This window comes from Mytilus californianus, unplaced genomic scaffold (assembly GCF_021869535.1).
Source record: "Mytilus californianus isolate M0D057914Y unplaced genomic scaffold, xbMytCali1.0.p SCAF_61, whole genome shotgun sequence".
Lineage (NCBI taxonomy): Eukaryota > Metazoa > Mollusca > Bivalvia > Mytilida > Mytilidae > Mytilus > Mytilus californianus.
This window is the reverse complement of record NW_026262714.1, coordinates 74,077-90,167: the sequence shown is the minus strand read 5'-3', so window position 1 is coordinate 90,167 and position 16,091 is coordinate 74,077. Positions and strand designations below refer to the sequence as shown.

The 16,091-nt window shown below is 32.4% G+C and overlaps 1 protein-coding gene across 1 annotated transcript in view; it reads right to left on the bottom strand.

The window, feature by feature from the left end:
* Window positions 1-1,286: 1,286 nt before the first annotated feature.
* The window catches only part of LOC127707266 (receptor-type tyrosine-protein phosphatase T-like), a 42,294-nt gene continuing 27,489 nt past the window's right edge, over window positions 1,287-16,091 (bottom strand). The window contains exons 17-28 of the mRNA XM_052211805.1: window positions 15,687-15,784; window positions 14,783-14,914; window positions 14,258-14,403; window positions 13,730-13,865; window positions 12,282-12,431; window positions 11,256-11,355; window positions 8,069-8,142; window positions 7,482-7,607; window positions 4,517-4,630; window positions 3,565-3,719; window positions 2,820-2,955; window positions 1,287-1,358 (exon numbers count right to left, since the gene is read on the bottom strand). Coding sequence (XP_052067765.1) covers window positions 1,287-1,358; window positions 2,820-2,955; window positions 3,565-3,719; window positions 4,517-4,630; window positions 7,482-7,607; window positions 8,069-8,142; window positions 11,256-11,355; window positions 12,282-12,431; window positions 13,730-13,865; window positions 14,258-14,403; window positions 14,783-14,914; window positions 15,687-15,784 — 1,439 coding nt within the window. The remainder of the gene's footprint in view (window positions 1,359-2,819; window positions 2,956-3,564; window positions 3,720-4,516; window positions 4,631-7,481; window positions 7,608-8,068; window positions 8,143-11,255; window positions 11,356-12,281; window positions 12,432-13,729; window positions 13,866-14,257; window positions 14,404-14,782; window positions 14,915-15,686; window positions 15,785-16,091) is intronic.

The window sequence follows — 16,091 nt, the reverse complement described above, 5'->3', positions numbered from 1 at the left end:
ACCCGGACTCCGTGCCAACCAGTCTTTGTTCTTACACTTAAATGTCGCGTGCTTTAACGTAAGCGATGTTTGAACTCATTAGTCGAAGATAAAACACGAGAACCAATGAAAAGACAAACAGCAGTCTACTAAACACAACATAGAAAAACTAAAGACTGAGCAACATGAACCGCATCAAAACCAGGTTGATTTCTGGTGCTTCTACATTATAACTTTTAGTGTTTGTCTAGGTTGTCACTTTAATGACAGGGATGAATTGATTGTTTCGGCATTACATTCTTGATACGTCATTTTGTATAAGATAAATACTTCCGAGTTATTCATTTATTATGTTCAGGCTCAACTAAAAAGTGCATTACTTGTAAAGGAAAAGTTCCAAGATACCAAGGTCACACTCAAATTGTAAAAGTTGAAATATAACCCTTAAACCTAAGGTAATAGAGGAAGAGACAAACAATAGTCAATAAGTGTATACTATAACACGATATATTGACAGCACGAACCCTACCGATGCGGCATGTATTCAATATAGTTATTAATCATTCCAATCGTTCTCCTACACAGTATGGTATTCGTTTTTTCTCCTTTTATAGTGTTTTTCCAAGAACATTATGGAAGAAAAATAGCAAAAAAAGTAAAATAACAAAAATACGAAACTCAATGGAAAGTTAAAGACAGAAATTCCTTATCCAATGGCAAAATCAAAAGCTTAAACACATCAAACGAATGCAACTGTCATATTCCTGACTTGGTACAGGAATTTTCTTAGGTAGAAATTGATGGATTTATCCTGGTTTTATAGCTAGCTAAACCTCTCACTTTTATGAAAGTCGCATAGAATTCCATTATATTGACAACAATGTGTGAGCAAAACAAACAGACATAATAGGTAAAAATCTAAAAAAAATTGGAACACAGCAGTCAACATTGTGTTATAATCTTAATTGTTAAAATTGTTTCAAAACAAAAAAATACTGAAATGCAGTAGGTACATTTTTATTACGGGAAAAAAAAACCCGGATAACAATAATAGTCTCATTGAACGGATATGCAAGAATATGACAAACTTTTTCCAGTATGCGACTGGATCTGTCATTCACATGATAATGAAGATAATGATAATATTCATACATTGAAATATCTATTATTTCAATAATAAATTGACTTTTGACTTCTGTACAACAATCCATACACTGTTAATTCATTCTTTTCATATTTGATTACAAAATGAAAGTGTTAAGAATTCCTTTGCTTACTCAAACAGTCAATTGCACTGTCATTATACACTAAAGATTCGCATATACTGACTGTTCTTCTAGGTAATCTTTGATACACTTGTAGCAGTACTCGTACTGATCCTTAAAACATAAAATATCCTCATTATACGTGGCTCATTTTCATGAATAACTATGGGACGGTATTATTCTATGCTCTGTTGTTTAGAAGTTGTGTTTTTAATTTTTGATAGATACATGCTCATGTTGGAAAAGGCTTTTAATGCATACTAACAAATATTTTGTTTTTCAGTAATTAAAACACAACTAAATATTCATAAACAGATATGCCCAATAACTGTCCTACATTCTGTTGACTTTTTCTAATTTATTTCGTTTCCATATATTCAAGTTTTTCACAGACTGTTTATGACGTCTTTACACTAAATCCATTGGATGTGTACTGATCGATTTTGTCTAAGAGACAGTATTGTTCATTTATTAGCTGAGATGGGCTTAGAACTAGCTTTCAGTACATGTAACTTGAGTACTCTTAAATCGGTAGTTTTAATCTTTAGTCTTTATGTTGTTTGTGCTTTGTGTCGATCTGATGTTGATACGCGTGTAGTTTGTTTTTATATTGTGCTGTTACACTAATGTACACATAATTAGCTTGGGTATTGAAAGAAATTTGAGAAGTAAACAGTATTCAGTCAGCTTGCAGGTGACCTGATTGACCGGATTATCTTCTTTGATTACATAACAATTATGTAAACAGCTCGGTGATTTCAGATGACAAAGCCGGTTTTATGAGATTAAATTTGATTAACCAAATACAAAAATACCGGCCGGTATCCGATTTAAAGGGGTGGCCGGTTTTAGAAGGTTACATGGCCATTTAATGGAATACAAATCGCCCGGGACTTCTTGATTTGGCCGGTATGAGGGGAGAACCGGTATTCAGAGGGGCCGGTTTAGAGAAGTTTTACTGTAGTTTGTTCTTATATTGTGCTGTTACACTAATGCTCCAGGTTAGATGAAGGATGAAGGCTTACAAACATGTTTACCCCCCCGCCCCCAAAATATCCTATATGTGCATTTCTCAAGTCTCACCAATTCAGTAGTTATAGTTAGTTTATGTCTATCATATTTGTTATTCATTTATTGTATAGAACATAAATCAAGCAGTTGTAGTTTTTTTTTTTGTTTGGATTTTTTTTTTAAAAAATCGTTTCGAAGCCTTTTATAGTTTACTCTACGGTAGTCGTTCTGTTTTTTTTTTTAAGACTAAACGGTGACTAACGCGTACATCTACTTCATTTTGGTCTTTGGTCGTTGTTGTCTTATTGTCAAACATACCACATCTTTTTTTTTTAAATGAATTAGTATATGGGTAATGGTAATTTGGGAAATGTAACATATTTTTGTGTACTACACTGAAACGTTAGGTTGTATAATGTAAGGTTGAAACATATTTGTGTGAACTTTTACTTAAAACGTGATGTTTGTGTAACCCTGACAATAGTATGACAATTCCGTAATATGGCTCGATAGCTGCTGTTGTATTTATGTGTTTTATATTGATTTATGTCCTTGCAAACTTACAAAATTTGTCACAAATTCTGGTCGCCGAATTTGTATTGTTCTTATAACTTGGAACACATCGACTTGATCATCTATCTTCATTTTCTCTAAAATCAAACTTAATGCAACAAACAGTCCACTCTGTGTTGCGCCATTGCTGGAAAATACATGGACATGTTGATTATACATACATTGCTCATTTAACAAATCCGCGATAATGTTAGTAAATAAGGAAAGTGAGAGAATGTATGCATTTAACATGAAAGTAATTAAATATCAACACTATAGCTTATCTCTATCAAAATATTGAAAATAGGGGAAATTTGTTTTTAAAGTGCAAAGATAACAGACACTATTATGTCGTCTAATTGTAATGTTTTAACATGTTTAAGGCGATAATTTTCAACATACATTTTTTATATGTTTTTCGTCCATAATATTTAAAATGAGGAAAACAACGATATAGAAAAATTAAAGTTATTTATTAATCTGAAATGGTGAATTATTGTTTCAATAAACTAAAACCGAAATTTCATGTTAGAATGTCTATTGATATGCAATTCCACTATTTTTCTATTTAGCATAACAGAGCTAACATTGTTGCTATTCAAGACTTTCATTAATGAACGAACGTTTATTAAGGAATATGATAGCATATTTCATAAACAATACATGATTATGTAACAGTATTGCAGTTTAGAATTGTTTTTTTCGAAGTCTGTTTTGTATTTACGAACAACCTCAAGAGGTGGGCTTGTTAAAATACCTGCAAACGACAGTCACTGGACCTGTGTGATGTTTTCGTTGATCAATCACTCTTTGCAACAGTGCCAGCATGTCAGCTGTAGAAGGTAGCGAAGAGTTGCCACTTTCGCATTGCTCTGCGCAGAACACACGTATAGATCTTTTATCTTGTTTATTCTTAAACATACAAAAATGAAATCAAATTGTAGATACTTTCCTTCTGTTTCAGCATAGTGTATAGTGGGTAGTAATGTTTTCATTACAAGAAGATAAATATACTTCAGCTGTTTATATGTATAATCGTCCTTAACATGCATAAAATATTTGCAACTGGACGTTAAGCAAACAAAAAATAATCACTCGATATCACTTTACGTCCTCTCAGCCGAGCAGTGTCATTGTTTTTTGTACAAAAATGACATGTTTACTACATATTAACTATAAAAATATCCACGTTTTCTCAGGTGTTATACCGCTGGCTTTGTCCTTTAAAATGTATAAAATGTTGTTTCTCTGTACCAATTTTGATATAATATGCTGTGAATCAATTCTCTTAAACCTGATATCTATGATGAGCTTCTTTACAACATTGGGTATGGATTGGTACAAGAATGTCTGTCATAAGTAAATGCTTATTTGCTAAGTGAATTACAACAGATGCGCTCAATTTTTTTTTCTACATGTTTCTTATTAAATAAATATAAGTCCCAAGCTGTGCTATATTACATTATCAAACTAGTGATCTTTTATAAAATTGCAAAGTGTAATGTTTCAATTCGTCGATTAGATTAAAGGACCATCAGTTATTCCATTGCTCGTACGTCACGTCGTCTGTTGAATTTTCGTTGTTTATGACGTCTTGGTGTACGCTTTGGAACATTCAAACCAGCATGCAACAAATAATATCATGTGTGTCCTAAACATAGACAAATAAACAATTCTTCTGTAGTTTAAAACTAATCTTATTATCTTACCACTCGTTGAACAATAGAAAGTTGAACTTCTATCGGTGTCTTATCAATATCAAGGTCAATGTTAAAATTTTCAAACTCCAGTCTTTTCTCTGTTCTTGGCCATAATGGAGCATCCTTAAAATAAACCGAATTATGAAATTGTTATTTCAGATTGATAAGTAATAGTTATCCCATGAGGACGCGGTGTGTCAGTGTAAGATCATCCCCATATGGCCGGAGGCCAGAGGGTGATCTTACACTGACACAACAAGTCCGAATGGGATAACTATTTTACATCCCAGCTGTTCTAGATAAGATGTAAAACCATTTACGCTTCATAAAATCTAGTTTAGAACGCCACACAATAAATATAATATACTTTATTTATTTCTATATAGCATATACGCTTAATGAACCCCGGACAAATTGTTTAAATATGTTAAGCATGTTAAATTAACACAGAGTTTTTATCAAGTCGTCCTGGTGTAGGGGTATGGATCGTGGTTCTATATGCTACAGGTCTTGAGTTCGAATCCCAGCATAGACACTGGATTTTTACTACATAAATTTTGATAGTAAGTCTTTTCCGTATAAGTAATTCTAAGTTTTATTGTGGATTTGTCATTCCCGCCAAAATGTTACAGAACAAGGAAAAGCATGCAGAACAAAGCAACTCAAGCTAGGGTAATCTGGTAGGGGTGATCCGACTCAGATCACCCCTGGTAGAACAAAGGAGCTGGGATGTAAGTATTGAATACTATTTTATTTACTTGATTCATATATTTATGTGGTCACATCTTTTCAATATATTTAAAGTAATTAACTGTGGACTTTTAAAAATGAATATTTAGACTCAGTGAACACCAGATGACACACTACATGTGACAGGCTAATATATAATTATTTTTTCGTGATTATGTTTAAGATAAGCGTTTAATTAATCTTGTTATCATTATATAATAATATTTATCGTGAACCGTCTGTAATGTGGCTTTAGATTCCAAAGACAACCGACAAACTAATAATAAGCATGAGGATATACCATGTACATGTACTAACGTGTACCAACTACATTACAATGTTACGGAAGCAGTAAGTTTACAATTAAACACTATACACTGAAGACAAAACGAACGGTCCGTTTTGTCCTTAATAACGTAGAAAATAATATGTTGAATTATGACCTGAAATATTCATCGCCAAAAACATCATTTGAACAATTTTGAAAAATATCATAACCTATCAGGTTTTTATTTTTATCTATTCTTAAGGACTTAAAATTAAAACAAGTGAAACTGCTGACTTATATAAATCCTGAAACCAAATTTCAGAAATCCATATGATGTAGTTCCTGAGATTAATGCGACGAAAACTATTCATGGGACGGATGGACGGACTGACGGATGGACTGACGGATGGACAGACAGACAGAGGTAAATACTTATATTCCCACTTTTTAAAGCGGGGGTATAATGAGAATTGGCTATACGTAATTGATAAAGGCTAACCAACAACACAAATAACAAGTAGACGTCAAGAGGTCAACATACGTCGTTATAGACAAAATATGTCTGAATTGTCCCTAGTGTATCAATAACGTTGTAGCTGCATTTAAACTGAAACTATGAAAGATCTGCAACAAACACGAATACCACCAAATATAAATAAAACGTTAATTTGTTTTCAGCCTAAACTTATTATCACAGTTAGCAGTTATGTACTTTTAAATTTTCATATAGAAATGATATTGAAGATTATAGCCTATAGGATATACATTTTCGCCGATTTCAATATTTTATATTGTGTTCGGTGTACATGTTTATCAGTAAACTTTTACTTTTGTGTTTTAAGTAACAGACAAAACGCAATAAATTTCCAGTCTAAATTCATTTTGTTCAACCTGTCTGTAATAGCGGCGCATGCAGACCGGGCTTTGCATATTCTGGAAATAGTATACGTACCACATATAATACATATGTTGCATATGTTGGAAGTCATGAATATGTATACCGTAACGTATATGTTTTGAAACAATCAGACGTAATGCATTTTTAATGCAAAATCATAATAACATTCGGTTAGCTAAATAGATCATATGATAAATATAGAATTAAATTGGCATCAATAAAAGAGAGGCGGAAGACACATAAGGAAATTAGTACTCCAACTGAAAGCTGTATACACACAGACAACGCCATTGCAAAAACGAAAAACGACAAAACGACAAACAACAGTCACCAAAACACAACATAGAAAACGATGGACTGAGCAACGCGAACCGAACCAAAAACCGGGTGTTATTTCAAGCTATTTACTTTTATATATACTGATAGTTACGAATAAAACTGCCTGAATACATCCCATTCTAAAAATGTATGACAATGGTACAAATGTTTAGTGAATATATATTATATTGATAAGATTTACATGTCGTTGTAACTATCGAGATTCGATTAGTTGTTGATGCATGCTACAAAATAGGTATTGTAAACCGTTTTGTTTTTAAACTTAAACAGTTTTAAATGCTAGACACGTTATTTATTATTTTGTCTTATAGACTTAGTGGTGACATAAATTAACAATGTTGATCTTCTTTCTGTTCCGTCATTCTTATTCAAGAACTCCGATGACAATATACGGAACATGTATTTTACGTGGCTAGAAATAGGCGCGTCCAAGTTTTTCATGTATCATTCTGAATTCTGAAATTCAAGGTATGTACTTTCCCGCATGTATTGGTGACTCATTTCATGTTTGATTCATTTATCCTTAAAGTTTGATCATCTTAATGTTTTTGAAAATGTAAAACTTATCGTCAATAAAATTAAAGCCGTCTGATATGTTTGAAGTACTGTTGCTCTTTTCATTTTACAGGTCAATATTACCAGATGACTGTCAGCTATTATGCCACCAACAGTTAGATTTGTGCATATAGTCATGATCGTGTTGTGAAAAGAAATAATTAAATTGTTCGTAATTGCCTCACTTCATTAAGTGTATCCAATAAAACAACAATACTGGAGTCGTGATCATACACCATTGTCCAGAAATCAACCACAGTTTCTTTTAATGGACATTGGGTAACCAAAAAGGCTCCTTGTACTGAGTATCCCTAAAAATAATAAGATTTATATATTTACCTAAAATTACTACAATAATATGCTTTTGAAGAAAATAATGTTGTCGAAATTAGTGCAGTATCACATTATGCATGAAAGATGATTACGCATTCATATACTTCAGAACCATTATTTTTTGCATAGATACTTTTCAAAGGACTACTTGCATGCACGTATTCGGAAACCAAATGTTTTACATGTTCACGTAAAACTTTATATACTTTTTAAATACACCAACACGGGAATGTTGTATGATTCACAATGATACATGTGATACACATATTCATCACAGGTCGATTAGAAAGTGATTGGTAGTCTACAAACTGGTTACACTTAGAAATAACTATTTCACAAGCTTTACTTAATTCGTTCTGTAAACTTGTTTAATGAGACCAACTTATATGACCGGAACACATATTGCATGGTAAATAAATACTGATAACTTTGCACTTACTGGTATTATAACTGCATTTATGTAATTGGTTTTGTTCTTACCAAAGGACATGAGATATGGCCTATAGTCATCATCTACAATGCAAATGAAAATGATCTGAGCAGTCTTGTAAAAACGGAAAAAAACCAAAACAGGAATATGTTTAAAACATAATCCCAAATCAATAGTTTAAGACGTTACATAAAAGCCTTCACTCGTCCCTTATGTTGATACATAGCACCAAAAAATAAAAACGCTGTATCCACATTCGTGATGTTTTGTCTACTTGAGGCATTTTGTATACATGCTATGTCTTTATGCAGGATTTAAAACTTTTTTATCACATGATATCTATTTTTTTTTCGATTTTAAATAAACAATAAAATGTGCGTAAACCTACATCTATGGGATATTATAGCATATTCTTCAATATATCTGCATCAATTATTAAATCAAGTCAGCAAAATGACATTTGTATTCCATTCGTTTAGTTGGTTGATATTGTCTAAAGTTTGTCAGTTTTTATGGACTTACCACTTTTTGCGTTTACGTTGGAGAATTTTTGTCATACTTTTTCCAATAAATTTCTCGCAACAGATGTATTACAAAACATGTCTGTGGAAGCATGTCTCGATATACGGATTAAGACTTAAAAGGAATCAAATTTGTAAGTTTCCGAAATATATCTCTCGTCATCAAATTGCATAATTGCTGAGATCGGCGTTTCGCATTTTTGTGGCACCCCTCAATGAGTTTATTCATTTTGCTTGCAGACAAAATAGCATTCTGTCAGCACTAAGCATTGGATTTATGGCCTCTTATCAAACTGTAAAAGCGTCCGGTCAGAATGAGGACGGTAAATCCGATGACTGGGTAGAGAGAATGCAACGCTTTTTGGTCGTTAAGAACTATCTGGAATATGACAGTTGTTTTCCATCCTTTTGATGTCTTTGAGCTTTTGATTTTGTCATTTGAGAAGAGACTTTCCGTTTTGAATCTTCCTTGGAGTTCGGTTGTTTTGTTATTTCACTTTTTGCAACGAATCTATGAGGGGTCGGAAGGTGGCCTGTTGCTAGGCTAAATTTCTATTCCTATCCAATTCAACAAAAATATTCATTAATATGTTCATTTATTCAAAATGTCGTTACTAAAAATCTGCAAGGCAAACAGTCTTAAAAAGTCTAAAAGAGAGACGAAAAATAACATATGATAAACGATCATGCTCTTGACAAACAGATTGCTTATAATCATTTTGAGCGAGCGATCCTAATTCTAATGCAATTATGGTTCTGATCACAGCCAGAACTTAGTAGTACTTTTGCTAATTGATATTCATAATATGTAAATGAGTATTGGACCACGTGATAATAGTTTGAACTGGACTGGCTTGATATCATTAAAATCTTAAAAACACGGATATTATAAGTTACCCGTCACAGAGTCCTTGTTTATAATCCCTCTGATATTTCCGTAAAGTTGACAGACGGTCAGAATCAAAACAATGAACGCGAATTTAGAGAATTTTTCGTGTTTTCGTGAGTTTATTCTTTTTGAAATAGGGGCATTTTAACTTTACGTGGGAACCTAGAGTTCAACGACTACACATACAAGGTTTGGACTTGCTTATTTTTTGGACATTCAAGTTTCAAGTTTCATCCCCGCAACCTGTTTTTGTAATGACCTTGTTAGCCAATTTTCAACATAAGTTTGCAAATTTGACGTTTCAGCCATTTTAGCCTGTATTTTATACTGCAATGTTAAAAGCCTCTTGCTTCGATTTTTAAAATAGCTCAGGAACCTTGATTTTTGCAACGACAGTCATTATGTTTCGTTTAAATGGTGTATTTTGTTGTGTATATTTATTTTCTGTCCCCGCAACCTGTCTATCACTTAAATTAAAGTTAAAACAGACATTTTTTTTCAAAATTCCCTATCATTTCAATATAATTTCCGTGAACCGTATCCGATTTCTTTAGTATAATATTCAAATAAGCAAAGTGGCGTTGATTTCTGGATATGTTGGATGACGGTAAGCGTAAAATTCTCTATCTCCTCATCTGTAACTAAGGAAGCCGACATTTTAAATTCCGGAATGTATTGACATGTGATTTCTCCAAAAAAACTCACATTGTGCACCTTGAAATCTTCTTTTTATCAAATTGTATTACATTCTGAGGCGGTCAGGAAGCCAGAAAACGCCCGGTCTTTACGTTTACCGCCGGAAGCATACCTATGACGTCACCTAGTTTAGGGGCCAAAGAAGATAACATCAATTCGCGGAATTTTCGTTTAATGAACATTTTACACTGAAATAATGACTTAAATTGAATTATGTATTTATTTTGCATTAGAATAGAGATAACTGCATTTTATTAATTTTTAAGCTTTGAAGATGTCCATCGGTAGATTAACTGTCGCAAATATCCGTTTATGTGTCTCCGCTGCGCGTCGCCAGGTAAACTCAATTTGCGATACTAAAACTAAAGATGGAAGTCCGCAATGCTTCAAATACAATACAGTTATCTCTTAATTCAATTCATAATCTAACACGTTAACAATAATTTATTTACCAATCGGGAGCGGATTTGCCAAATGTTCCACAATGATTTACGACAGTCGTTAATTTGAAAAGTATCGGTTAAGTCAGTGAATCAACTTTTGGTCGCGTCTTTGTTGTGGTCCTTCGTTTTTAAATGATATTAAACAGGCAATCAAGGAGGCTGGAGCTTTATAATTTAATACGTATTTTTAACTGTATTATTGATGATGTTGCTGACGTTTTGAAAAAAAGATAATATTGAGCAATCTTAAATTATCCAAAGGAGATTGCAACCAATTATTACCACTAAAACCACGTTTTTAGCAGCACATTTGTTTAAACGATTTTAAACAGGTAGTACTTGCGCTCTTGTTTACTTTCAAAATCATGTAAGTAGAATGATTATTATTATTTATTAGAAAATGACAGCAAGATATAAAGCGTCAGATTACTATATGCTTTCATTAAAAAAATTTAAAACCATGTATTTACATACTAGATATCTTGTGGTGCTGATATGCCTCCTGTGTAAACTGCATATATTGTTTTCTTAACAAAATTTTCTCTGACTACATTGCACTACCGTGTTAAAAAAAAATATAAATTAAATGAAAATATACACGTCTATAAGATAAATAATAAAACATGATATATATTCCATACACTTACGTGGTAAAATAGAATTTACTGCATTCTTTGAAATGTTCTCTTCGAGTCTTGCAGATGTGAAATTGTCAGCAGAGTATGAGGGACGAAGACTTTGCAACCTCTATTAAAACAAGTATGGTGTAGTGTTTTCCATTAACATACAATGATTAAAAAAACATATGACACAAAATTGTATGTATAAATATGTATACTTTATATATGCATACATAAAATGTACATTATTGTTTAGGGGCCAGCTGAGGCCCGTCTCCGGGTGCGAGATTTTCTCGCTGAAGACCCATTTGTGGCCTTGTGCTGTTTTCTGCTCTTTGGTCGGGTTGTCGTCTCTTTGCCAAATTCACCGTTTTCATTCTCAATTTTATAATATTAATATCAACAATCTCTACACCTACATGTATCTATGTCGTCTCGAATATAGAAAATCCGATTATTTTCAGGTTTTCTGTGTCATTGGGTTGATACCTTAATGTCGTATTGCCCTAATCTCCCTTACTTCTTGTGGCTTATTTGAGAATTGTTTCCTCTTTTAAAAACTACAGAATTATCAATGTTTGTATTCTTCTTATCAAGAACAAAGATATTGATACTTTTGTACGTAGATTTTAACGATTATTACTAATTTTGCATCATCTTGAGTATGACTTTTGCACCCACATATTTGTGTTGAGAAAAATTTTCAGTGTTTTCGTTTACTAGTACTATGCTTGACATTTTTGCAAATATATCATTATTTTAAAAAGCATAAAAAAACAACGCAAAACAAAACATAAAGCAAAAAGATTAAACAAAACATTCCACTCACATTACTTTTACACAGAAACTATTCTGACAGTTATCTTTTACACAAAATTAAAGCACACAAGATTCTTAGACACGTAGTTTCGGTTGCCATTGAACGGCAGTCAGTAATTAATTTTGCTAATACCAGTCTATCACTGTTTTATTCTCAATTTTTTTTCTGTTCTTTCTTGTCTTTCTATATTTTTGTTAGTGGCTATCGATTATGGTTATTTCAACTGTATATACCTGAAACTCTAATCGGTATGTCTTTTGATTTTGTGGAACTTTGTTATTTTCTTGTTCTTGAACGTAACTACAGAAATCATATACTGGAATAGATGTATCTGGCACGGTAAACAATTCTTGCAATGTTTCAAAGACAGCCTCGTATTGTTCCTACAAATATAAAACTAAAATTTGAAAGCAATAGATATGAGTCCTCAACTAGTATTGTGACGAACAATCATGTAATTGTAAGACACTATGATTTGATAACCAATATTTAAACTGTTAGTATAAACTAGAATTTTGATAAAAATATACAAAGATACCAGACACGAATTTCAAGTACACATGACTTGCCTTTCGTCTACATTAGACTGATCTGTTGCTTTCATAGTTGGAAGGGCAAATCAAAAACCAAGCCGAAAAGCATAACAAATGGAAAAATTTCAAAAATTTTGTGCCAAATACGGCTTAGGTAATCTATTACTGGGTAGAAAAATCCTAATGTTTCGACAGATTATGTAAAAAGTAGATTACAGAAAATAAACACATCAATGATACTTCATCTCAACACAAAAGTGCTGACTACTGTGCTACTGATACGATCAGAAACAATACGTATAGCACTACAGGTATCAGAAAAATATCTTCAATCTAACATATTACAGTCAGACAACGGGTATTCCCAGCGGTTTGAAATTATTAACGTGAGTTATTACCTTCCAATTGTGCATTTCATAAATTAATTACAACAATCAATCAAAACCCACTGTTCCCAATGATTCACACGATTAAAACAAACTGATTTATCCATGATTTTGGGGATGTTTTTGTACCCAAAATCGCTGTTTACGATCAAAACTTTATAACAAATTTCATGGTTTTCATTGATAAGCAATACTTGCATGTGTAGGCATCAACTTTCGCTTCAATATTTCTATCTGTTTATAGTATCTTGGACTTTTAATGTAGTTTTTGTAGTGTGTTGTGTTGTTTTAGTATAACAACTTGTGAATTAAATACCTTGTCATTCGTATTTATCATCCATTCATTTATCTTAGGCCGAGGTAGTAAGTTATTGGTCATACATTTCCCGTTTATGCTTACTATATTAGCTTTATTTGATGGATAGTTTTTTGGACAGCCGACCATACATTTATTGACTTTTATACCTCCAAATAGATAATTATTGCATTATTTTTTTCTATGGCATAAAATTTTATCCAGTCGTCATAATTGACCGAGTGGTTTCAAATAAAAACAAATCAGGCATTGTTTCATTATTGATATGTTAAGTTGCTAAAACGGTTAATGAACTAATAAAAATTTAAGTTATGAATGTACTGCAACAACTATGTAATAAATAAAGGATTACGTTGTATTTTAAACTGGAAAGTTTATTTTTTTATTTCTATATTGTATCGTATCTTTACTAAAGATTTAACTATTAAATATCGTATTCAACTTACAAATGTTTGAATCATATTCATTCTGTCCTTCCGCATAATCTTCACATATTCCTTGACATCAATATAACCAACTGATTTTCCATGTTCGTATAAGGAATCTATTGCAATAAATGTACCCGTTCTGCCTATGCCTGCACTAAAAAATCATTTCAGAAACATTTTCAATGATAAGAATTGGTTTTTCTACGATTATATTGCAAGTAAACCAACAGTATAACATATATTGTGCGACTTCTTTGGTACCTTTCAAGCTGATTAATTGGCATTAGTATTTCTTTTTTAACACACTATTCAGCTACGCTTTCTTGTTGGATTCTTCGGAAAAGCAACGGCTGAAAAAATGAAATAATAATAATTATCAAGGATTCGCTATATTTTCTCAGTTCGAAATTTTGTAGCTGTTTTTGAATTTAACTGTTAAACATGGCATGTGCTGTTTTAAATATGGTATCAGATCATCGATGTCCTTTGCATTTGTTTTTTTGATTTTATGTACACAGCAGTTGCCTCATATAGATATTAAATTACCTGCAGTGTACGAGAAGTGGTCCAGGCTGATCACAGCTCATATTCGTGACTGCTCTATAGAAATTCACCAGCTTTATACTGTCTGGAACACCATGATCAGGCCATTGTGTAAAGTGAAAATGATGAACCTTTCGTTCGTGTTTTTCCTGTAGAAGAAAAAAGCAAATTATTGAAATGCTTGACTGTGAAAGCACTACGTCATTCTATTGTCAACATATGTACTGCACTGACTTTTTGTAGACAGCTTAACTCCTTTAAACGTTAACAAATGATGACAAAAACTACCACTAGGGCTCCGTTTACTGGCATGTTGTCAAAAACCGATCGAAGAATTTGTATACACTTTATGGTACAAAAAAGTGAAAGTAATTTTGATAGAGAGTTCTTGTTTAGTTAACTATGATATAGTGGTTGTAGTAAAGGCGTATATTTAAGCTGGTTTCTCATAGATAAACACGATGTTTAACAATTGCCTGCGAATCAGCATTACAAAATTGACACTAATCAAAACAAAGTGTAAATTACCAATTTGTGTCTAACTTTTATCAGCCTGTACATGTATACAGAGTGTTCCTTTTCTACATCCATGGTTAATATAATTTTGTCTACTATCAATGGCTTGTTAGTTGTCTGTGGCCAATACTGGTCACATTTTTTCTGCAAAGGTACAGTAAGATATGTTCATTTAGTGATACTGTTCGTTTTAAATAAAGATAAATCGTTATCATACGACTAAAAAGGCATATGCATGTCGTTAAGACAGCCGTTAGCTCAACAATATAATCCGCATTTAGATATATATTCATGGTCTTAAGTTATTGACAATGACAAGTGTCGATGCCAAACCTAACAAAAACGTTAAGGTAGCATGTGTGTTTCTGACATATACATGTTGATTAAAATAATATTCAAAGTTGTGGCATCCCAATTGAGGATAGAACAGTACAGATTTTGTTAAAATCAATCACTTACGGCCGAAACGTAATGTCTAGTCCCTCAAACCAATGACTTGTATTTATATTCAGGAAAACAGTCATTTTTCTCAAACTTCGTTCTCAAGAAATGTCTGCGTAAGGTCAATAAATGATTCCATTTAAAGAGTCGATACCAAAACAACGAAAGTTTCCAGATTTTGGTTAGAACTAATTTGTTATTCATAACAGTAATTAGTTGTTCAATGTAATCAATTTTCAGGTTTGCCAGGCAGCAATTCCCTGTTTGACAATACTTTCATATCGTTTTGTTTTTCTCACTGATCATGGAAGTAAAGTCAAAACCTTAACGCGGCAAACTTTGATCTATATTGGGTGCTACTCCATTTTTACTACTTCAAAATTATTTAAAATTAACAAGAAAGTAAAAATTCGTTTTTAATCCTCTAAATTGACTTCAAAACTCAAATATTCAATATCTTAATGATGTCATATACTTTTCCTTCTTCCTCCAGTTGGGTGACCATCACTATTTTGTCAACATTTTCCTGCCATATCATATGCCAGAAATCTCTCACTGTATTTTTTTTGGGACCTGAAATCATAAAATAAACAAGCAAAATAGACCATGAATGACATTTGCACCAGTCGTTCAATGTGTATTCTGTTTTCTTTTTAAACATTATCAATATGCATGATATGACTGGACAAGGTTTGTAAGTTATTCTCTATTCGTGTATTGTTAACTGAACAACATACATAAACAGCCATCATCTGAAACTGTTTAAGACTCGCTGGCAGAATGACTGTACATTCTTAATTCGGTATAAGCATGCATCAATTTGGTCTGCATCTAAAACTGTTTAGCATGGAATGGCAAATTGCTCTACATGCAATAAAAA